At 38.4% G+C, this 24,616-nt stretch overlaps 1 protein-coding gene across 30 annotated transcripts in view; it reads left to right on the plus strand.

The window, feature by feature from the left end:
* Positions 1 to 23,558, plus strand: part of DLGAP2 (DLG associated protein 2) — a 450,420-nt gene extending 426,862 nt beyond the window's left edge. For 27 of the 30 annotated variants that reach the window (XM_031504438.3, XM_085574578.1, XM_021551143.3 and 24 more), the window contains 4 exons: positions 9,281 to 9,372; positions 13,682 to 13,834; positions 14,628 to 14,645; positions 16,147 to 23,558. In XM_031504438.3, coding sequence (XP_031360298.2) covers positions 9,281 to 9,372; positions 13,682 to 13,834; positions 14,628 to 14,645; positions 16,147 to 16,365 — 482 coding nt within the window. In that variant the 3' untranslated portion in view covers positions 16,366 to 23,558. The remainder of the gene's footprint in view (positions 1 to 9,280; positions 9,373 to 13,681; positions 13,835 to 14,627; positions 14,646 to 16,146) is intronic. The other 3 variants (XM_021551158.3, XM_077782385.2, XM_085574585.1) reach the window with 1 other exon arrangement.
* Positions 23,559 to 24,616: the final 1,058 nt, after the last annotated feature.

Genomic DNA, 24,616 nt, shown 5'->3' on the forward strand with positions numbered 1-24,616 from the left:
CAGTTTTATAAATATTTCAATCCCTGACAATCTGAATTATTGTCTCAGCTGAGATTTTCTCAGACCACAAATGAATTCATATTAAGTTTTCTTACGAGCATCTTTCCCCGCACTCTTACAAATTTCACCATCACTTCTGACTACTGTTTCCTGATCATCTTCTTCCCCCCTCAATGAGTTCCTGCTATGATGCACCCTCAGGTCTTGAGCCAGGCCAGCATGGTGACTAAAAGGCCAATTTCTATTTCTTGCGCTGACCTTTTCAAAGCAAAAAATGTCTATGTTTTAACGTCATCAGTTTTTTATTTTACAGTCATATTTCTCTGCTGAACTGTGCACAAGTCTGACAAGTAATAACAGAGAATTTGGGGTGGGGCAGTGAATAAGGCTGGTTTTCCTTCCTTCAGCCTCTGGTGCTTTATGGACTATGGGTTTTGTCCTTATTTTCATCATGGCAAGAGCAGAGCTAAGAATTTTCCCCTTCCATTGATACTGTGAAGATTTTAATATTCTCCCAGGGTCTGTTAAATAACAACATATTTTGGTTTGATTAGCCTGTGGACTGTCTTCCACAGTCCACACTTTCATAATGGCTGTTCCTCAGTACTTCTTTTTTTTTCTCATATGTCCTATTTTTCATTTCTTCAAGTCTTTGCAGTGCTAAATACTGGTGTTTCAATGTCATCATAAGAATCCAAAGCACCCACTTCCCGGATCACATGTTACTGATGTAGGAACATCAATGTTTTCAGTCTCAAGCAGAAGTTCAAAGAGCAAGACTTTGATCTCCTTTGAAAGAGTAAGATTATTTAGGAACCAAAGGGGAGAAGTACACAGGGTGTTAGCCCCTCTCTTTCCTAGCAAGAAGTCTGCAGGCAAGAGCTGGACTTCTCCTGCCGCCTCTCTTTGTAATCTCTTCCTTCTGCACAGCCCCAGTCAGATCTGCAGCCATATGAAATGAGCAGTGGAAACACGCTCGCATCCATACCCCACCCTCACTCGGAGATGTGGAGAGGCAGTTAGAGCTGTTACTCTTTGGAATATAAAACTGGGTACTACATGAGTGTCATGGTTTGACACTGGCACAATGCCAGCGCCCCCATGAAAATGCAATCTCTCAATTGAATGCTGTGAAATGCTATCAAGAACAGAGCAAAGCAGGCCCAAGCTTAATAACAAGGAAAAAAACCTTTATTAAGCTACTACTACAAAAGGAAAAAAAGAAAGGAAAAAAAGGGGAAAAAAAACCACACAAAGATCAAATTAAAACCTTGCAAAGCATTCCTCCCCCCACCACCCAACTCCAACAAACCACAGTGAGACACAATCTGGACCCTAATCATGTTTTCATCCTCCAGACAATCAATCCTCAGTCCATCGAGGGAGACAGTCTCTCCTGTGCCACAGACCCCCCAAGAAACACAGCTCCACATCCTGTGTTTCCATGTCACACATGGCACCGCCCGGAGAAAAAGTTTGCCATGGTGGCCCCTCTCCTTTCCATGCACAGTGCTCTCACCACCAATGCATGGATGGACAGACTGCTTTTAGGATTTTTCCTTTCAAGGATGCCCTGCCAAGACAGGAAAAAACAACATTCAGTTTTTCATTTTTTGGGACCACAGTCCCCCCCCGTTTTCCCCTGGGGCCGAGGGTCCAAGAACAGAGATCTTCTTCTCTTCTTCTCTGAAAACAGGGGACACCACAACAAACCCCCTAACTTTTCTCTGTTCGTTCCACTTCTGTCTTTTCCCAGCTGAAGCAGGTCTCTTTGGCTCACTGGCATCCTCCTACAATACAGTCTCTCTTGGAGAAGAAAAATTGGTTCAGACTGTGGCTACCAAGAAAAAGTCCAGCCAAAAGCCACTCCATCATCTCCCCCCAACCTTCTTTCCCTCACAATCTCAGGTCCCAGGCTGTCTCTCTTTCCTTCAAATCAAGGAGGAGTGAAATTTCACAAAACTTTCATTTCTCAGGAAGGGTTAAAAGTCCCGACTCCCAGGGATGGGTCGCTGCCCAGATTCTCCGGCTCCCACAGGCAGCTGGGCACCTTGCAGCCCCCCCACTCTTCTCCTTCCTCACGGTGTATTGCTGACAAAACTGCTGCCGCTGTCTCTTTTCTCTCTCTTGAGAGAGAGAGACTCTGGGCAGGGGGAATGGAGGCATCCCAGATTTCTCCACCCTTCCATCTGCAGGGGGTTCCAGTCCCTCCACCCTTGGGCTTTCCCCTCCCCACCCAGCCACAGCCGGGCAGGGGAGAGGCTGCACTGCAGCTGACCGGGACCAAAGAGAGCGAGTTCTCCTGGGAATTCTGCTTTTAACCCCTCTGTGTTCTCAGAGGCATGTCCACCTTCAATTGGTCAATATCCAAACTGACCTCTTCCTTCCGAGAAAATTATTTTTCCATGTCAAACCACGACAATGAGGAAAACTTGCATGACCTGACTTTAGCTACCTGTTCTCAGCTGCAAAACCATTCTTCTTCCCATCATGTGAACCTATATTTTTGCACTCCAGATATACTCTGGAACAGCTTGCTGAATGGTGAAATGGCAATCAAAAAAGTAGTTTTTCTATAAATTGTACATAGGACATGAAGACAATATGGACTTCAGTAATTTTTACTAATATTAGGAGCTAGTGACACTAACTTGGAATATTTCAGTCAAAAAGCAATACATAGTATCAGGATTTTGTTTCCCTGTTTGCAGAGGGACTCAAATTTGGAAGAGAAAAAGAAAGAGCAATACCCTGGTAACAGAGTTGATTAAATACAACTGAAATCCTTAAAGTCTCTTTTTTTAAATTAACAAAAATGGGTTAATTACTTGCTCTTGGGGGAACTTCTTGACCTCCCTAATAGGTTAAAGAAGTTATAGAATAGGTCTACATAGTGTTTGCAAGGTCAGAATTTGTGTTCAGCTGACTGTCTAAAGTTCTGATTTTTCATTGTATGTAACTCATTTCAAGAGATCCTCCTGAAACAATTTCCAAATTACGTTATTTTCAAATGATATCCCTTCATCTAATAACACTTACATTAAGTAAAAAGAAGTTTTCAAATAATTAATTTCAGCAGGGGAATGAGATTCACAGCATTCTAAAAACTCTGTGTGAATAATTTTTTTTCCTGTTGAGTCTTTAAAACATTTTGTATCCCCAGTCTGAGATACAGAGGTTGTAGGATGTGTATCCTCAAGAACTTAAGTTTAATAACATCACAGCATGAAATGTATCTTGACATGTTTAAATATTTGCCAATTCTTGAAGAAAATAAACAGAAATGGCTGAGCCAAAAGCAAATAAACATGGTTTTTCATCTTCCAGCAAGACTAATATTCCCAAAACACTTCACAGCAATGTTTGCACATTCAAATTGTCATTCTTAATGCTGAATCATTTTTTCTTGGCCTGGATATATTAACTGTATATGAAGACCGAAAATAGCTTTGCATCTCATAGGAGAAGGCTGTCCTTATGATAACACTTCTATTTTGTTTTAAACATGGGAACAGTTAAAATAGAACTGCATTTTAGAAAACTATTTCGGTTTTGGTGCTCTCACAGCAGTCCTGAGTTCACCAAAAGCTGTCTGATTGCTATATTGATTTTTTCTTTCACTGAACCTTTTCTTCCATAATGTTGTTTTAAGAAGTTCACTCATCAAGTCTTAGAAAAAGAGATAATCATTGCAAAAAAAACTATTCTCTCTCCTTTTTTCAGAACATTTTTAAAATTTCATCAGTTGCCATGAGTTTTATTTTGAAGTCTCTGCAAAGTTCTTATATTGTTTGTGGAGGCAGTTATTAGTGTTCTTTTTATTATTTATATATATATGTGTGTGTTCACTTATATGTAAAAAATATAGATATGTGTCTGTAACAGTTCCCAGGGTTAGACATTTGGTCACTTGCACTCACAGGCTGCCTCCAGGCAAAGATATGTGTTTCTCATGGGTGCTGACTGGAATTTCAGTTTTACACCCTGAAAATTGTGTTTGGCTATCAGTGTATAGGTGATGACAATAAAAACAATTTCAAGTGTCACAAAGCTATTGAAGACCAAGAGGGTCAGGACTCTGCATCCCATGAGCATGGTGATGGGAGCAGGGAGAGCAGAGCAGGGAGAGGGAACCATAGTCCCTGCCTGCAGCTTGAGGCAGGGTTTGGCAGGGGAAAGGAGACAACACCCTGGGTTTCTCAGTGCCACCTGCTTGGCCACTGGAGGACTGTGTTATGGAGAACAGCTCTACAGAATTTACTCTCACATAAAAATCCTTAGATAGGTGTAAAAATTAACTATAGCATAAACTGTGGCAGCAGAAATGTTGTTTTGTTGGTATCTTCTGCCTCATGGTTAGGAGCTCTGCTGGTATAGCAGTAAAGTGATCTCTAATGGGAAAAAAAAAGATATTAGACTGAGAGCTCAAAGTATCACCTCTCTCTCCCATTCCCCTTAATTCCATGGATACTGGACCATTCCTTGCTAATCCTCTAGCTGATATTTCCACAGTACTGTAAAGACTTTACTAGTAGGACTGAATAGTAATAGAAAACACAGAGTAATGCTGTAACACAGTATGACCTCCTCTCGCCGCAATACCCCGAGCCGTGCCGTGCTGGGCGGTGAGGGAAGAGAACGGGCGGCCGCTCCCCCTGCGAAGCTCTGCAGTCCCAGTTGGTGGTGTGGGGACAGACGGAGGCGACACGGGACTTGGGGGTGAACAGGATGGCTTTATTCAGTGAGCCCCAAGACCCCCTCGGGAGCGGGAGCAGAGCTTTTATACAAGAATTGAGGGAGACGGGTGTAGGAACAGCAACCAATGAGGGAATAGCAGGGCAGGAGTTTAGGGCAGGACTAACATATCACAAACCTATCAGGGGAAGTAGGGAAGTGGAATAACACAAAATAAGCAATAGGGTGTTGAGCCTCACTAAATAGACAGGGAATGCTCTGGAAGCAGAGGAGGGGGCTAAGATGAATGACAGGGAAGGTTCCAGGGAAAGGGTTAGGGAAAGGGAGGATTGACAACTTGGAGAGGAGGGGGTTAGGGAAGAGCTTGGGGAGATTGACAACTGGGGAGGGGTGGAGATTAAGGATGGGGGGAACAGATATTGAACAAATATCAAATTAAAGAAGAGACACACCACCGCAGAGTAAAATCTCCCATAATTTTAGATGAATAAAAATCAACAAAAAAAAACCCTCACAGCCAATTGATTTTAGTATATTCATGAATTAATTATCCATAAAAGCTTTCTTAGGTGTTTGTCCAAATATAGGTTATCCTTTAACCAAAGAGAAATTACTGACATAATTTTCTAATGCTTTTCACAAACCTATGCTTCAGAAGATATTGAAATTTCTAGTTGGAGTGTTGTGAATGACTAAAGAATGTCTTAACTATACTGAAACAGTCTGTAAAGTCCTACAGTGTGGCATCCAATAAATCCTCCCAGCATCTGTATTGTTCTGCTGAAATTTTCTCCTTTTTGAACTTAGTTTTGTTGAGGTAAAAAGCAAATTTGCAGCACGTACCTGTTGGTGAACAAGGGGCCCATTACCCTCCAGAGCACTGCCAGATGGAGGCTGTGCTGTTTGTGTGTAGATGCTCTGTTGATAGTAAAATGATATTTCTAAAGATTACTAATTTAAATTTAGAGATTAGACAAATATCATGCCATACTCCTAGAGTTAGGAGGGTGAACTAAATGTCAATTTCAACATTTTTCCAGGCATATTATTTCAGATTGTGGAGTCATTTATTTACAAGTATAAGGAGGGAATTAAAAGATCAAATTGAAGGAAAATTTAAATTAAAATATGTCATTTAAATAGACAGTAAAGAATGCCAGAAGCAGATTGATTGTTAGCAGTTTCTCACTGCTGGTGCAGCAGTGGGACAATTGAATAAAGCTTTTAACCTGTCAAGATCAGTGTTACAGCATCAGATTATAATCGATTTCATCAATACAGATCTAACTTTTCCCTCTCTACTTTTGTGATATGAAATAATTTTTGATTACAAGGTTTTGTAGAATTTCTCAAGCAATTCCACACATACAGAGGAAAAGACACCATTTGGTTAATTGTGCAATTTACACAATCTCTAATCAGGGTGTAAATCCTGAGCCTACTCTTACTGAAGTCATGGTCAGAATTTTGTATGTCTTCAGAGGTTAAATCATACAGGACCATACAACAAAAATGGCATGTTTCATATGCTTCAGGGAGCAGAATTAAGGTTGTGTGACTCTTTCCTGACATTTGGTCAAATATAAAATTATCTCAATGCAAGGAGGTTTATGGATTATGTGAAGATTATGCCTATTCATATGTATTGGTATATTTTATCATGAGTTTTTTTACAAGAAAAATCTTCTAGTCATCACCAAACATCTCAATCTCTTCAGTCTCTAACATTCATCATTCTTTCATGGAGATAATCAATCTGCACTCATCAGAATAATTCCCCAATGCATGAAATTAATAACAAGGTTTTGGATGTCTATTAATATTGTGCTAAAGATTATGAGTTGAAGTGTTTTAATACTTTAATTTAATTACAGCAAGGCTGAGTAGCATGAATATGAGAGATTCTAAACTCTGTTTTATTACATCTGATTTACTTATTAAAATGGAAATAGAGTTAGATCTTTAGTAAATTCTAGGGTTGTAATTTTACATGTATATTCAGCACTGTGACTCAGTGACACATGTAACCATCACAGCCTTATATCCCTGACAAATATGTCTCCCACCAAAATGCTACATTGCCAGTGCCTAAATCTTGACCAGTCTGACTGGGCTTTAAACCACTAATGCTTGTTGACATGATGCTTCATGATAATGAAGATTAAACTAATGTAGGTAGCTGAGGTTCAATAGAAAATATCAGACATGTATAGAATCTGTCAGAATCTGTATTTCTGCAGAAGACAACCAATGTCCCTTACTCAGGCTAAGTATTTGAGCTATGAACTGTAAAATTCACCAGAGGAAACTAAAACTGAACTTTACTCATTAGAGATAACCATTACAATCATCAGCCTGTGGAATCAACCTCACTCTTTTTTTGTCCAGTGAATCATTGAACATAGCATGGAATAGGTGATGTCAGGGACCTGCTAGAGCATAATTCCTCATGCTGGAAAAGGAGGACCTCTGACCCCACACTGGGAGTTTCTCTAATGTCTAAGCTACTGATCACTGTGAGAAAAAAGGAGGATACAAAGCTGTTTGTCACTAAAGTCATTGCCTTTATTAAAAATGTTGAAAACCTAATTAAAGCAATTTGTGTCAGATCAAATGAAACGTTTCTTTTTTATTTATGTTTTAGTATGTTTATTCAGGTTTTAACACTCAAATATTCCTTCCTTTATGCTAATAACACTGTAGAGAAAAGTGAGGCGATTGGTGATCAAAAACCCCAAACCAATTAAAATGATTTATTTCATTTGGCCAACAGAACAAAAACAAACCTCAGTGAATTACTCATGCAGCCTTGAACCACTTAACCCTTTAACAATGGATGTCACACAGAACTGATGAATTATGTATATTTCTGTTTAATTTAGTGTTGTGGCACAGCTGCACTGTTTGTCTAACAGAAAATGGAATAGAGTTTGAGAACCACAGCTCTACATATTAGCACATGCCATGAAAGTTACTGAGACTTTAACTAGAACCCAAAATTTTCAAATTATCTCTTGCTACTACTTGGAGGTGAGCAATGTTTCACTGGTCTAAAGAAAGCAGAATTAAAATGTAAAATCTACTACCAAAATACTGTTTTCACATGCCCTCTTGTACTTATTACAAATAACAACAAAATGTTAAGCCCTGCCACATTTTAATATTTCCTAGATCAGGAGCTGCAGATCAGTTGTGCTGTACCAGCTTTATTCCACATTTACACTTACCATACTTTTTGAATTATCAAACTTGGTTTCTCCAAGTTGAAGTAAAATATATCAGAGTAATTCCTGTCTACCCTTACTCCACCTCTCTATCTCTTTAACATTATTTAAAGATCTGGAAATTCTCCTGGTAAAATAAATTTTTCATTTAGACCACAACTTATAATGCTTTTTAAAATGCGCTTTTTTCATCATAGAGATGGATGTGGAGGAAAGGAACTGCAGGGAAGATATGTAGGAAGGAATAGAAAAGCATGGTGCCACCTACCATAATGTGGTATTTATCCCAGCAGATGTGGGAGTCAGGATGAGTTCATTTCTTAGAGATAAGCCAATCCCCTTAGGTAGTATTGTCAACAGAAGGACAGAGGCATATTCAGGAAGAAATTTGGCTAATCTAAAATGAAGTACCTAACATGGCTGAGCTGCTGAACTCAGATCACTGATTATAACACATTCAAAAATTTTAATTTAGACAGATGACTCTTGGAAATATATTCAATTAGTTTGGTCATTTGGAAACAAAGTAAAATTACTTTGGTCATTTTCTCCAGTGCATACTCTATGTGCATGTACATGGACAGTGAGGAAATACCAACACAACCATGGGAGCTGATACTGCTTTAGCAAAGTCCTGGAGCACCTGCTTGTGTCCCACTTTGTCTGAAGCTCCTGTGCTGAGGACTTTTTCTATTTTCCTGAGCAGACAACCTGTAATTCCTAGTGGGTGTGCCAAAACATGTCTCAGAGATGTAATTCCTGAGAGAATCTAATCCTTATGGTAGGAATGTGTTATATTACAGATGAATGTAGTAACTTTACCCTCAGAACAGATAAAGAGATCTCACCCAAGGATAATTAACACAAGCATAGTGAGTGAAGTAATTTGCAGTTGCAGAACCAGAAGGTATAATCTAAGATATACGTGTCTTTTACATCAAAAGGAACAGACATCCAACTGGTTCTTGAGGCAAGACAATTTCAACAGCTCTCAATTTACATGAGCAAATGTAAATGGGAGAGGTGTCATTTACTTTGAAATTTAAAAGTGTTTTCAAAATCATATGGATTGATGGATGCCCACTTCAGAAAGCTGAATATAGTCTGTTTTGACTTATTAATATGTCATTTATTATTCATTCATTATTGCCAAAAGATAACGTGCCACTGAGTTTTCCTATACCTCAGTATTTTTAAAAAATGTTTTATGTGCATAATCACAAACAACAAAACCAAATATTTGCTTCCATTTTAAAATAACCAGTTATTTTTAAATAACTTCACCTGCATTTTTTTTTGAGCTGGATATTTTATTTACTGCCAAAAAACATTTATTGGTAGTAATCTATCTGTATGCTTAGTCCTAGGTAAGATCCGAAGTGCTGTTGGAAGTGCTCAGCTCCTCATGTCTCAGAAATTCCAGCAATTTTATTGGCTTTGTCAGCAAAATCTGGTAAGTCTCTTTGCCTGGTTATTCTTGGAGAGTTTAAATTTATTCATCCATAATATTCCACAAAATGTCACTTTAAATTTTAGAATTTAATATTTTTACTTCAAAAACAACTGTAGCGCACCTGAGCAGTAAATGTTATTTTCATGTCCCACATTTACTTGCCCCTTTTTTTAAACTTAGTCCTTATGTATGATGTTGTTAGATTTTTTTTTTAAGCATATATATTATTTCAGTCATTTCAGTCTGATTATGTTTTGCTTTTCTCTTTTTGCTGTCTTTATGAAACAAAAAGAAATGAGAAGGGAACAAATGCAAGTTTTCTGAGACATAAGATTATGTCTTATTTTTGCAATACCCTAATACAACAACTATATTTTATGTAAGAAAGGGGGAAATTTTCACATTAAAATCAGTGGAAAATCATAAAATAGAATAGTGGAGAATACATGATCCAACTTTCTGCCTACCTGAAAATAGAACTGATCATGGAAATGAGATATCTATAATGTTCATCAAATTAAATTGGATAATTTGTGCTACCAATTATATAAGAGATGTCCTGGGGCTAAAGGAACAGATACGTTATATTACTTATGAGTGTTACTGCTATTGTTCTGGAAGTTCATTAGAGACTAATTCAGTTCTAAATGTTATCTTCATTAATATGACATCAGCCGTCAGTGATACAAACGCTGTGGCAAGATGATACCAACCAATAGAAGAACATAATTCTTCTAGCTACAGCTGGCAGTAGAAAACCTTTCTTTGCCTCTCTCAAATATCAAGTGTACCTTTTCCTCTTGACTGTCCCTAAACTTCATACCTTGAAAGTACTGAATTTTGTTGTGTGCATGACAGCAAACATAACCTACACATCTGTTTACATCCTTTTCTTTGCTATCTGGGATTTGTCACATAACTTCCAAGGCAGAACATCCATTCTGCAAAGACCTACTTGCTACTTTCCATCCATAAAGTTAAACATTCAGAATACCTGCAATGAAATAATACTGAGAAAATAATGCAAAAAAATATCATACCTTCTGATACCTTCTGATATTAACATACATGGTCCTCATTAGGAAAGAATCCAGTTATCAAAAACTCTGTCAAAACAATAATTTTAAAAGCTGTTACAAAACAACAGAAGAAATATACAAAGTCTGACAAGCAAGAATTGAGCACATCTGTATTGTCAATTATATCATGCCTGCTCCCTATCTAGTAATTTGTTTCATACTAAAAGAAGGGAATCTTCATCATTGTCTGAAACTTTCTCTCTGCAAATTTAAAAATGCCCTCCATTACCTGATTGATTAAGCTGTGCAAACTAATATTTGGAGAGCCTAACCTCCACTCCACTTCATTCATCTTCAAGTGGGCCAAGCACTTGGGCTCGAGAGAATTACTGTAATAGCAAGTCAGCTCCTGCTCAGCACAGCCATCAGCTGTTGGGGAGACAGAACAATTAATTACTGCAAAAGCAAGAGAGAGTGCAAGGAGAAATCTACAACTTTGTAGACAACATAACCAAAAAGATGGCAAGATTTTACTTCTCTTTTTCTCTTTTGGATAATAAACCTCTGAAGTCCATAACAGCGGCTTTACCCCACTCTCAAGATTTAGGCTCTGAATATCCTTCACTTTCATTAAATCAATAATGGGCTCTGCAGAAAGCAGCAACTGCAAAACTGACTGTGGGTCATTCATGCCTCGAGGCTTTTCTTCCTATACGTAATGATAAAGTTTGTTGCTAAATTGTCACTTAGTGCATACCTACAGCAGGGTTTCTATAGGTTCCTAAGGCAGCATCTCAGTGCCCCAGAGGAATGCTGCCAGCTTGTGCGCTCCCTCTCTCCAAAACATCCAGCACATACAGGGCTGCCACACAGCAGTTACTCTGACAGGGTTCAGCATCTATAAGCTCAAATGTAGGACACAGAACAACAATTCAAAATGCAACAAGGGTTTTAGAGGAATATATTTACTTAGACTGAAATTTAACCATGAAGGTCACATATGGACTTTCCTAAAGGATCATGGGAACTTCAAATGGCACATTATTGTGATTGATTATACTCCATGTTAGGAGTTCTTATCAAAGACTTTCAGGGTAAATTCACAGAAATGTAAGCTTCAATGAAATTTTCTTTTTTATGACTCTGGCTGTCTATCTCCTACATATATACTGTTCCCACTAACTGATTAGAAAAACATCATTACTGATTAATCACTAGTCACTTCTGCATTATTAACATTACTTTTTTGTAACACCCTTTATTTTCTTTGAAGTGTCCTCCTCCATGTTCTCTAGTCAGCACAGATCCTGCTTGTATGCCATGGTTGCAGGCTAAAACAGAGCAGCTTGAGCACCATCTAGGTGCTCGTTGCTTGCTTTAGGCCTCTTCTAAAAGGAAGGCTGCAAAGCTGAATTCCAAGATACAAATGAATAAGCAGTTTCTGAGAAGAAGCAGGTTTAAGCCAATCTTTTCAAAACTTAGTTGGCTGTAATAGTACTCATTTGTGCTAGCATTTATTCATGAACTGTGGATGTGTAAGAAGCAGGAGGAAGCCCTCTTGTGTCCAGAGCACACACGGCACAACCCTCTGCAAGAGTTGTGCTGGAGGCCATGGTCTTCACAAACACTGTGAGCAGAGTGGGGCGCACAAAGGTACAGAACAGCAATTAGCCTTGATTCAGAAGGCAATGCCCCTGCAATGAGTGGCATCATTTTCTGGCTATTTAGAGAAAACTAGGGAGAGTGAGTGAGGAGACCAGGCAGGAGACAACAGATTGCAAGACAGACTGCTGTGGGACTCTCCTCATGAATTTCACACAGGGAGTCAGTTCCTAAAGCCTGAAATATTGACCTCTGTAGAGTAAGTAACCCCACTGACATAAATTTTAAACTGTTTTGTAACAAATTGGATCCATCCAATGAAGTTGTTTTCAGTAAACACTAATCTGGAGTTGTAATGTTTCCCAGATGTCTGTTATAATCTATATGGCCCATTCTCTTAAATCTCTGAAGCACCCTATTAAAAGGAAACTTTCTTCCAGTGAAGAAGACTCATAAGTTGCTCTTGGCCCAGATTTTAGTAGGGGTCTAGATATGGGTGACACATATGGGTCATGTTCAGTTCCAGGGACTAATCTACCACAGTGGCATCTGTAAACCCAAGTTTGATGAGCAATTCCTAGTTTAAAACCATTAGAAATGTGTGATTCAGAGGAGGAATTCAATAGCAATGCTGACATCTTCCAGGTTCTAGACAGCTGTGGGGTTGTGTTTAAATATAAAATGCCTTTGACCACTAGATTTGAAAAAGGTGGGGAACAGAGGCTGCCATAACAGCAGTGGTGCTGACATAGCAAACTAGTCTTTACAGTTTTGGCCAGGAAGGGAGAGATCCAGAGTCTGTTTGGCATGGTTTTGACGTCCTCTCTCCCAGCTCCATTCTTTAGCCCATCATAATGGCTTCCTCCTGTCCTGGAAGGGAAAAGGCATTTCCTCATTACCTTCACAGACATATTTACCAATTAAGCCCTATTTCAATAAAGTGGCAAAGCTCTCTTCTTGAACTAGTACCAGTGCCCAGAGAGTATGGGGTTAAGTGTCCATATACTACCTTATAATACAATTTTTATCCAGCATTGGCATCAGGTTAATTATCAAATACAGGGTCATCTTGCTAATTGTTACCACCAATGTTTGCTCCATTAAGTCTTATGCACATAGAGCCTCTTAATTGTAGTACCTGGCGGTAATGTCTTCCCAGTTCTTTAGTGTGATTCAACTCCCTGGAGAGCAAAATTCAAGCATCCCTTCAAGATTTTATACTTCATATATACATTTGAAAACCCAAGACAATGTAAACATCAAGTTCAGCATAAGGTGATGTTTTTGTGGCATTGTTTTGTCTTAATCAGCTATTGAGAATCTAATTTTTATGCAGGAAAACTTCAGGCTGGCTGGATTACAAACCACACTCCCCTTGCCTTTAATAATCAGCAGACAGAGGCTGTCAGCTTGTTCCTCTTTATAAATGCAGGTCAGCACAGCATATGGTGCTAAGGAACTTCCCATCCCATAAATACAGGAAAGCTCGCGTGTGACATCCAACTCATTCATGTTTGGGCTGTGTAGGAGGCACAGCTTTCCAGTCACAGCTCCCAGCTGCAGAGCACGCAGAGCCTTGGCGCTGAGCAGTGCTGCAGCAATGGAATCTGGCACCTTGCCCTTCTGCCTCGATGCACGCCACTGAAAGCCTCCTGGAGTACTCACATCCTTTCCTTTGTGCACCACAGGACCCGAGTGCTATGCCAAGACCAACTTCCCAGGACCTTGCAGGTTTCTGGGACTTACTGCAGCTCTCAATTGAAGACGTCAGCATGAAGTTTGATGAACTGCACCACTTGAAACTCAATGAATGGAAAATAATAGAATCACCTGAAAGGAAGGTAAGCAAACCATTTACTCCCGATTTGTAGTTCTGCAGTCTCCTTGTGTTAAATACAATAGGTGAAACACAATAGGCTTCTAACCCTGGGAAGTATTTAATTGGCATGGCCCAATTTTTACATGGAAACTTTCATCAGATGTGAAGAGTCTTGTCTTTTATAACAAGGTTGAGCTGAATTATAAATAAAATGGATTTTGCTAAGCTAGTTTACTCCATTACACTTTTGCTCAAATTATTTGATTCACATTCTAATGACTAGTACAGAAGTATGTTCTTATTAATTCAGACAGAAGACAATAGCCCAAGAATTCACACAAGGTAAATGCAGCACTCTGCTACATTTGGGCCAGCTCAAACTTGAACACTGCAGTGCTTAACCCTGCCAGCATGACACAAATGATAATAGAACCAGAATGAGAGAAAACCACGTGACAGAACATGGCATAGGTCATACTAAAGCTCATCTGACATACTTCTGGGGGACAAAGTGCTGCACCTCTGCCCAGCAACTCCACCACCTGGGAGATGCCCCACATGATGCTTACAAACCAAAGGTGAAAAATAAAAGTAGTGTAATTCTGAAACTGCCTTTCCCTTTTCTAGAACTTCATCCCTTACTTTGATTGCCTCACTATCCTTGCTTATTATTGTATCAGTCAGATGAAAACAGCATTTGGTTTGAGTCAGTACTGTTGGCCTCAGGTGAATAATTGTTTGGTTTGGGAGGAATTAGGAGGCATTTTTGACAACTTTTTCATTTCTTCATGCTCCTCTTGGATTTTAATTTTCAGCCAACGGGTTGGTGGATGGTGAGTTTGCAACTCTTGCTTACTAGTGGCAACTGGAAGTAAGAAATTATTATAGTGACAGCAACAGTGATATTCCTAAGAGGGAAATAACTAAAAGTGGAAAAGAAAATAAGATGGGATGACAGGAATGGAGCTTTTATGAAAACAGGAGATAGAGAAAATAAAGACAGGCAGAACTGGCAATCATGGGTAATATCATCTTAGGCTGTTGCACTGTTCCTGTTTAATGCAGAACTATATTTTTAAATAACCTTAGTTATTTAGTCTTGGCTATTGCATTTGGATAGTAGAGTCAGAATTAGTTAAAAAAAACCAAAAAACAAACAAAGAAACCCAAACAAACAAAACAAAATAAACCACAAAAACAATGAGAAGTCTGTAAACCATAAGTGTATCAGTTCAATTTTTGTATTATTTGAATCTTGCTGTGCATCAAATTAACTGTGTTCTCCATAAGGAACAGCCCATACTCTGGACTATTGTCATTACTTTAAGAAATTATATAGCAATAATATCTATATTATAGCTTCTACCTATACAAACGAACTTATGGAGCCTTCATCTTCAGGGCTATGCAGTCCAGTATTAAAAATGAAATTAAAAAAAAAAAAACCAGCAACAAAAAACCTGATTTAAGTTCAAAGTTGCATGTAACTGCAAGTGCACTTTGAATGGAGACTATGAAATCACTTCCAGAGGTCCATCTCTTCTAACCTAAATTAGTGTACAATGCCTTGTTTATAGGCCCTCATGTGATATTTTACAGTGTCTCTAAATGATCAAAACAATTCTTGATTTAACACCTGCAGAGAAATTTACAGCTCCTTTGGTAACAAAATCTACTGACTTTACCTCATAATTTGATAATTCTTCAGCATAATTTTCTTTAAAATGGCCCAGGCTTGCAAGCAGAACAATTAGCCCTGTGTTCTCTCTCTGGCTGGTGCTTGAATGTTTCCATAGAGCAATTCCTGGAGGAGACTAAACTAATAGACATGTATACACAGCTGCTATCTCATATCCAGCTGAGGCTAAACTCAGGATGATTAATTTAATCAAAAATCCTGTCCTGCTAATGTTAGAGAGTCTTTTCACTTGATCAGACCACACAGATGCGCTGAATTCTTATTGGAGAGACAGTGCCTGTTTCTGTTTATAATGAGTGTAATAATGTGTCATCTTAAATCAAACAAATCCATATGAAAGTGAGGTGTGCAGATTGCATGTGCCAATACCTGCAAGGATGGTGGAAGGAAGGGCAGTCGTTTTTCAGGCGCAGGACTGCAGAATGCATAATGGTTGTCAAATAAGAGGGTTTTGTCAGTGTCCCTAGTGTGGATAGCTGTTCATGTAATCCATTAGCCAGCTGATGGGCAAGCACAAACTGAGCATGCTTGATGTATGTAATCAGTATTTTGCATTTCATGTCTTTGATGTGCATGCTCTGCTGACAAGTACCTTTTACGTGCAGCTCACTCTTAGTTTTAATGCCCTGTTGCAGGAAGAAAGAAAGATTCCTCCTCCTGTACCAAAGAAGCCCCCAAAAGGAAAATTTCCAATCACAAGAGAAAAATCTCTGGACCTACCTGACAGACAACGGCAAGAAGCCAGAAGACGGCTGATGGCTGCCAAGCGAGCAGCCTCTTTCCGGCAGAATTCAGCCACAGAGCGTGCAGACAGCATTGAGATCTATATCCCAGAGGCTCAAACCCGGCTTTAAAGACAGAATGCTGCAGAGTTCCTTTTTTTAAACAAAATGCTTGTACAGTTTGTCACTTACCTGGTAATTTTTGTCTCATTCTCTCCACTAAATATGCCCTTGATGTTGTGTTCTTTGTGCCATAAGCACAGTGGAATGCTTTTGATTTCCTCAGAATTTGCTGAGTTCACCGCAAGAACGACTTCTTTTTGTATTTATTGTCTGACTTACAATCAGCTACAATGGATAGGGCTTGTCAAGACCTGACTTATCCAATATATTCTCAGAGGACAACAAGAAACACCTCTTGAGATGGAACCCAGCTTACTTTTGTTATTTATATTTTTATAAAATGTGTGATAATTAGGGATAAGAATAACAAACTATAAATGGGTGCATCTCACCATTCACTAGAGGCATTAGCTAATCCAAGTAGAAGGTGCTACAAATGTAAAGAGCAGGAAAGAAAGAACCCATTTATCTCTTTGACCTTCAGTTTCTTTTCCAGCTAACATATTTACCCATGCGCTCTGCCACTCTTCTCATCTTTGTTACTGCAAAATAACATTAGGCCTCTCATCTCATTCGAGTTTCTGGAGATGAACAGGGATATCCGGCCACTAAAACTCCAAAGTTCATCAGAAACCAAGAAGCATACAAGTCCGGTGATGGTGGGAACATCCACTAATAAACATTTGCTGTTAGCAGTATAACGACACTCTGAAACCTAAGCAAAATTGTAATGCAAGAGGACTTGAGTGATGGGTGAAAGGAAAACGGAAGCCTTAAAAAGTTAGATCTTCTGTAGTAAGATGAGTAAAGAAAAAGTTACACTTGCTCCTTTGGACCACTCATTGCATTTTTAACAGTTCTTTTACATGTTAATATTTATTTTAAAACCTTCTCTCTTTCATTTCAAGAGCTGTGCTACATGTACTATTTCAAACTCTCAAATTGTTATAACAATTGAGTTTCCAGGGTATCCTTGAGAACAAAAAAATCTTGCTTGTTTAAAATGCCAGTTGTGATGTTGTAAACAGTTTAAGAAATATGAATGTGAGTGGTAAGTATATATAAGTTTAAATGGTTATGTTAAGGTAAAGGTGAACTGTGGTTTACAATTGTATTTTTTTTTAGAACTATTTTTCTATGCAGTATCATTTATGGCAAGAATAAGGTTCTTGCTTGCTTCAGACATAGGAAAAAAAAAACAAACTGACTCAAGAGATAAGTGATTTCCAGCCATGGAATATATGGAAAATAATATATTTTCAAGCCTCATATTGTCAGAAGATATAAGTGGTAGCTACCACAGTCAAGAGGCTTTCATTTAAAACAAGTTGGAACAGAATTATTCCACTTCATCTACCTTCCAGAGCCAACCAAGCAATTCAGTACTTAGAAGTCTTCAGGTGAAGACGCAATAAAATGAGCAACATGCAGCCCCCAATATCAAGGTTTGAGTCTTACTGAATACAAATTTAGGTGAAAAGAATGAGAACCCAGTGAGACAGGCAACCCCAGCTACCACATTCCCTGTTTACCTGCTTTAACAAATGCAATGTATTTAGCCATAGGCAGAACAATTCTTTAATTATACTCAAGCACTTTGGTTCTTCACCTATTGAGCACTTTAAATCCAAATCCCACACACCCTGCAGCCTGATGGATGAGTAAAAACGTGAAGTACCATAGGTTATGCAGATCTGACATTGCTTCAAATCTGTTTTCTTTTGTTTGGTTGCTTGGTTTTTTCCTTCTTTTTTCCTACAGTGTGTGGTATTAAGCATGAGTTCTGTCTTTGGACAACTGATAAAGCATGCTTGGCTTCAAAGTACAAATCGTTAGAGATGAAGTTTTGAGAAGTTCCTGTGAGAAGACAGCCCTGTAAATTGAGCCTGGTATCTGATATATACTTTACCAAATAGCCTTAAACTATAGTTGAAGCAAAAACAAAGACGAATGTATACCCTTCAAGAATGCAAAAAAAAAATAAGAAAAAAAATTAAAAAAAAAGGAATAAAAAATAATAAATCCCTGAAATATTCTTCTATAGATGAAAACATTATATTTCCCATTCCTTGTGTTTTCAAGGCATTTTCTATTAAGGAAAGAGCTGAATCCTAGGCAGTGTACAATATTGATCCTACTTCCTATATTTGTTGTACTCTTTTAAATACAGAAGGACATGCAGAGGCTGGCATCTTTAGTCTTGAAAACTGATATGTTAAAGTGGAGCTGCTAATTAGATATCCACACAAAACCAAAGCCAGTATTTTTCCTAGATTGAAGAAATTTAAAATAGAGACACACACACCTCTACACATATATACATATGGCAGCTAACATATTTTATCTAATTTTCTGTACACTTCCAGGAGGAATCACTTTACTCACTTGAACTCTCCCCACCTGCAGCAAGAGGTCATGCAATTAAGACAAGCTGTACCTGATTGTGCCAGTAGTCAGACTTTATGAAGACAAATTGTAAACCAAACAAATTACAGAAAAACTGAGACCCCAGCTGGCCTAATAATGCTGACTTGGAGGAGTTTGTGTTCTACATTTCCCATGCTGTTATAAGAAAATTCTCAGTCTAAGATTTATAAATCTATGATTTCTGTTTGTTCCAGCTTGTTCAAACAAACAAAAAAAAAAACCCACAAAAACAATTGGAAAAAAATCAAAAGTAAATTAGATGCCTACTAACAAATTTGATAATGTTGTCTGTTCACACTGCATTTTGAAATGCAATTTATTAAATTCTTGTATAGGTAACATTTTAACCTTTAAGGCAAATTAGCCATTTCAATTTATATATTGTACACCTGGTTAGTTTAGAAAGATAACATTATGCTTATAATAGTTGTCTTGCAAATAAATCAAAATCAGGTTGCTTCATTCTCTGACATGAGAAACACTGTATCTTAATACATTTATATTCAGATAAATTGTAATCTGACCCCACATCACAAAAATAAAAGTCAGTTGCAAAACCAAAGTCAGAGGAATATAAATAAACAGAAAGATAGGAACTAGAATGCTTTCTCCTTTGAGAGTTCATGGTATAGACCACTCACAATGGCTGAATATATTAAAACAGTCTAGTGTTTAATTAAATATTAATTGGGCTAATATGTATTTTAACACATTAAAACTATAGAAAGTCTCTGTTCATTTACTCATTGCCTGTAAAAGACAAGTATAAAACAGAATTCAGAAAATTTAAATAAGGAAAAATGCCTGAATGGTAAAATTGTTATTTGCCATATTTATTTTTCCTTTGTATATATTTTTTAGATTTTAATTTTTTGCAATTTGGTGAAGTACATTATGAAGTGTTTTATTATTTCATGTCCACCTGATTAGAATGGCCTTTGGCAGAATGCAGACATGAACAATGTTGTACAGTTTAATACCAAAAAATGCTATTTTAATTCATGCTTAAACCTTGACACTATATTAGATTTGAAATCAATCAGGAAGGAATTAAAGAGTGCATAGGAAAATGTGTGAATTTCATATATATAAATAGATATAACATATATTTCATATAATGGAAATTATTTGTTTTAAAATAAGCCCACATCCTGCTGTATCAGTAAATTAGTACTCTACTTCCTCAGCACTGCATCTAGAATATATTCAAGGAATGTTTGGTCATTGGGTGGTTTCGCAAGTGACTGCTACATGAGGAGTGTCACACGTGGTGCGGGTGTCTCCTCGTGGCCTGTGGAAGCAGTGCCCTTGGGAGGTCCTGGCCTGGTGGCACCTCAGGCAGTGTCACCGTTCTGTCCCAGGCCCTCTCCACACAGGCCCCTCACCCGGAGCCACAGACCTCCACATCAGCCCAGCTCAGCCTTTTACACTCAAAGCCTTGGGCCTGCCCTGCCCAGCTGGTGGGTTTGCTGTCCTCCTCAGCATTCCAGAGTTGGCACCAGTGGCGAGGGCACACTGGAGGCTGACCCATCAAGTGCTGGCTTGTGCATGCCGATTTGAGTCTGAAGCTGCTTTGGCAGCTCCAGGTGTCAAGCTGTGTGCACTGAAAATCTGTGAAACCAGAGCCTCAGTGAAAGGGAGCTTAAATTAATCATGAAACAACCTTACTCCCATTACTGTTCCTTGAGCATCTTATGATGCAGAAATACCACCCACCAACTGCGCATGAGGTAAGGAATATCAGCAAACCCCTTAATGTCTAGAGAGGTGCTTCCTGGTGTATGACAGGTTGACACCTACACTTACACAGTGCCTTTCATCCAGAAGGATCTCCAAGCACTTTATTAGCCAACACACAAACTCCAGGCTGGGCTGCAGCTGGGACAGGTAACCCAGCATGGAGGATGCTGGAGGTTCTCCCACCTGTCCCCATGCTGCTGGGAGTTTCCTTCCACAGCACACTTCCAGCATCTGGGACCTCAAAGTCTGAGCCTGTGCTGAAGGACTAAGAGGAAGACCTGAGCAAAGCAGAGATGAGGGCAATCAGGGCAATCATACCATCCCCTAGGGAGTAGGCAGGAAGTGATGAGCATCAAATTATTCTTCCAGAACAATCTTTGCCTTTTCTGTTCCTGACAAGGGCCGTGAGGTCCCAGCAGTGGAGGAGCTCCCTGGAAGGGTGCCGGAGCAGACTCCTGGCTGATGCCAGTTACAGGAGCTGATGGCACTGGCAGCTGAGCCCTCTTGGTCAGGTATCTTGGCAAGTCTCCCCTTTGCAAGTGCATTTTCCCCACTTTCTTAGCGGGAGAGGTCCATTCGGGGTCCTTGCTGCACAAGCAGCCTTCCCCAAGTGCCCTGTTCTCTCCCCAAGTCTGCCCTCCAGCCCAGCTAACACGAGGGAAGACGTGGGGCACAGCACTGAGGCAGGATGATTGTGTTTTGGTTTGGGCAGCTGCTCTTTCATGAGACTCAGACCTGACCCGAAGGGTTCTTTCATAGCAGAGCAATGGGGGCACCTCTCTGCATGAACAGGATCAGTGGATGAGGGGCCACCATTTCATACGGCGCAGAATAGAATGAGGATATATACATTTATCAATACATACACGTAATGATTTTTCACTGTCAAGGTTCCAGAGAACCAGACCCAGGAACCACAGCCAACACTCACATTCACACTGTAGATTGTGCCATTTTCCTGCAGCTCATCCTCAACACTGATGGCTGTGGCAGGTTCACTTCCTACTGCAGCCCCATGGCTCATCAGCAGCTATTCACCATGTTCACCTCCAGGGACCATCTTTCAGGAACATGGCATACTCATATGCATATACAAGTCCTGTCAGGAATTAAGCCCTCTGTATCCACCAAAATTGCTTAATTTATCTCTGAAATGTAGCTACCTCTATGGCATAATGCTGTAGCTGTTTAACTACATAATAGGCTGTTCAGGACAGCAAGTATAAAACCCAAATTGAAATGGAATGTTGCCCAAAAGAAAATTTGGCCAGCATAGGTGAGCTGATTCAGCTCCTCTTAATGAAATAAAATTCCTATAGCTGAAAGGGGCCATGGCATTCATTACTGAATGTCTTTTCCAACATAAACAATTATATTATTCTGTATCTAAAAATGGTATTCCAAATCTTTTTTCATTAAATTCATATTGCATTTCATAAAAGATGATGGCAGAAGAAGACTGCATGTTCACTGATCCACCTTTCCACACCCAGCTTTTGAACCGTTACCCTTCACTGCCAGAAGAGAACGGCTTTTGAAGTCAGATCATAGTTAAGGTAAATTAGTCTGTCTACATAGCTTGCTCTTTAACTGAGCAAACACAGAACAGTTTTCATCAGCTGGCAATTTAATTCTATATTTTATTAAGGCCAAATTGTTATTTTTCTAAATTGATTTTGTTGGACAGGATTTTTTACTTCTCTAGGTACAAAAACATAGATATTTTCACCTAAGCATAAATGAGGAGGAGGCTTATTTGAATATATAGTCATCATTCACAAACACAGTCCATCAGTGAGGAATTTTCTTCTTCTTACCTTGCCACTCTTTCATTCAACACACTATTTCCCATTCCAAAAGCTTCACTGTCATAAAAGTTTCTTATCTGTGAGATGGCTTATTGCAGAGCACCGGTCTGTGTTCTGATCCCAGTTGTATTAGAATCAATGCTCAGAAACTGAAACCAGAAAGAAGTATCAGATATGAATCAATATAACTCAGATCAATATCTGACTCAGCAAGTCTGAGGTAGGAAGGACTCCATGCTCAAGGTAGCAAGTGTGCCATTACTTTGTAGAAGCTCATTTTTCCTTTCAGATAAGTCAGAGTCATGCAGAGGGCTCAGTAGTAGATTTGAGCCTCTGAAGAGAGTCCTCACACAGACATGCCAGCTTTTTTTATAATTACCATGGAATCCACATACTCATATCCATGCTTTGATTTACCCTTTGGAGGTTTAATAAAATGGCCATCTCATTTTAAAAGGGCTCAGCATGCATGTATTATTTAGTTCAATTTATACATTCAATTCCTGACTGAAATAAAATTCCCTTTCAAGTAGCCTGGCTTATATATGTTAAAACTGTTCTTTCCTGAAGAAAAGCCACTATGACTGTGCAGGTTTTTCTGTACAGAGACAAAACTCATACTTTCATTTACCATGCACATGCCAAAATAATCAAGTGTGGCCTAAGGACTAAATTAAATGCCTCCTATAGAACTTCAAGGAATGTTAGAACCAGGAAACTAGCTGTTTAGTTATCATTAAAAGTATATATAAATATATATAAATATATATATACATAAGAAATCATATCAACAATGAGGATGAACTGAGTGCCAAATATTCACCATATGTATAAAGCTACACTTCACTAGAATTAAACTATTTTATGTAATTCTTTCTCATGCTTTTATGGTTCTTTTGATAAATTCTATTTAGTAGCATGCAGGATACCTAAATTGAATGTACAGTATGTTGTTTCATTGCTACAATAATTTATTGCTTCTCAGTAATATCTTCTTTACCAGAATGTTATTTGTTACTTTGAAGACATATTTGAAAATTGTTTTATTATTGAGTTATTCTTTTTTTCTTGATTCTCTACTCATCTCCAGCTGATTGTAAGAAAATGTGCTTCACTATTTTGCCCCATGGCTCTTTTATGAAGCTGCCTCTTTCAATTGGTTTATGTATTGTTTATGTTCATCTCCTGTAAATAATTCTGCAATTAAATTTTTTGAGAAAAAATAGAGTATACTCTTTATTGCTTTTCAAATTTTGCATTCGTTAAAATCTGATATTTCCAACTAGGCAATTTGTAGACAACACTAAACCATTACTTTAGGCTTGTAGCCTTTGAAGTGTTAGGAAATAAATTATAAAAATAATTTTGATAGGATTTTTAGCTGAAGTCAGAGGAAGATGCATATCAAATTTAATGAAAAGTAACAAATAATGGAATAAGCTATGCCATTTCATTTATGTGTTTTGATTTACAGCCATTAATACTATAGGTATAGAATGTCATCCATTGATTTAGAGTGAGAACATTGTGTATCATAACAGAAAGAATACTAGTGTCTTTTGCTTGTAAAAACCCCAAAACTGAATTACTTGTATGCAGTCATTAGTGGGCAGAAGTAACTGAATGGATTTGTTCTGACAAAGTGAATCCTGAAACATCTCTGTGTGTTTTTACTGTTTGCAACAGGATAACCAAAAAGAGCTTCTATCCTGCTTCACAGTTTTCAGTTCAGACAAGTTTCCTTCTGGGAATGGCTTTAGCAACTCATCAGAAAATTTGATGAATACTTTACCACATTTCTTGATTAGACAAAAGCCATGACAGGCATGAAACAAAGATTAATCTAAACAAAGGAGGTATCAGAAATAATATGAAAATATAAACTTATTTGGCATAGAAAAGTGCCTAGTTGCTTGAATCAGTAACTTTTTATTGCTCATGTATTATATATATTAATTCTTAGGATCTCTAGCTATGGACCACTTACACATTTGAACACTGTACATTTACAAACTTAAACTTTTCCCTTACCACAAAGAGTTTACAGTCCAACCAATAGATAAGAAGCAACAGATAGGCAGACACAGGAGAGAAACTGATGGGAAAAAGTGAGATGCTATTAATTAAAATGAAGAACAGCATCCCAGCATCCCATCAACTGTCATTTGTTTTGCAGCCATCAGAAAAAGAGGGGATAACGAAGTGGAAGATACTCTCAGGGATGTCTTCCCAAGAAGGGATTGAGTTCAAGAAAGAACATTTGTTTGAAAATTTAACACAGAGGT

The sequence above is a fragment of the Lonchura striata genome, chromosome 3 (assembly GCF_050655825.1).
Source record: "Lonchura striata isolate lonStrDom1 chromosome 3, ASM5065582v1, whole genome shotgun sequence".
NCBI classification, from domain to species: Eukaryota; Metazoa; Chordata; class Aves; order Passeriformes; family Estrildidae; genus Lonchura; species Lonchura striata.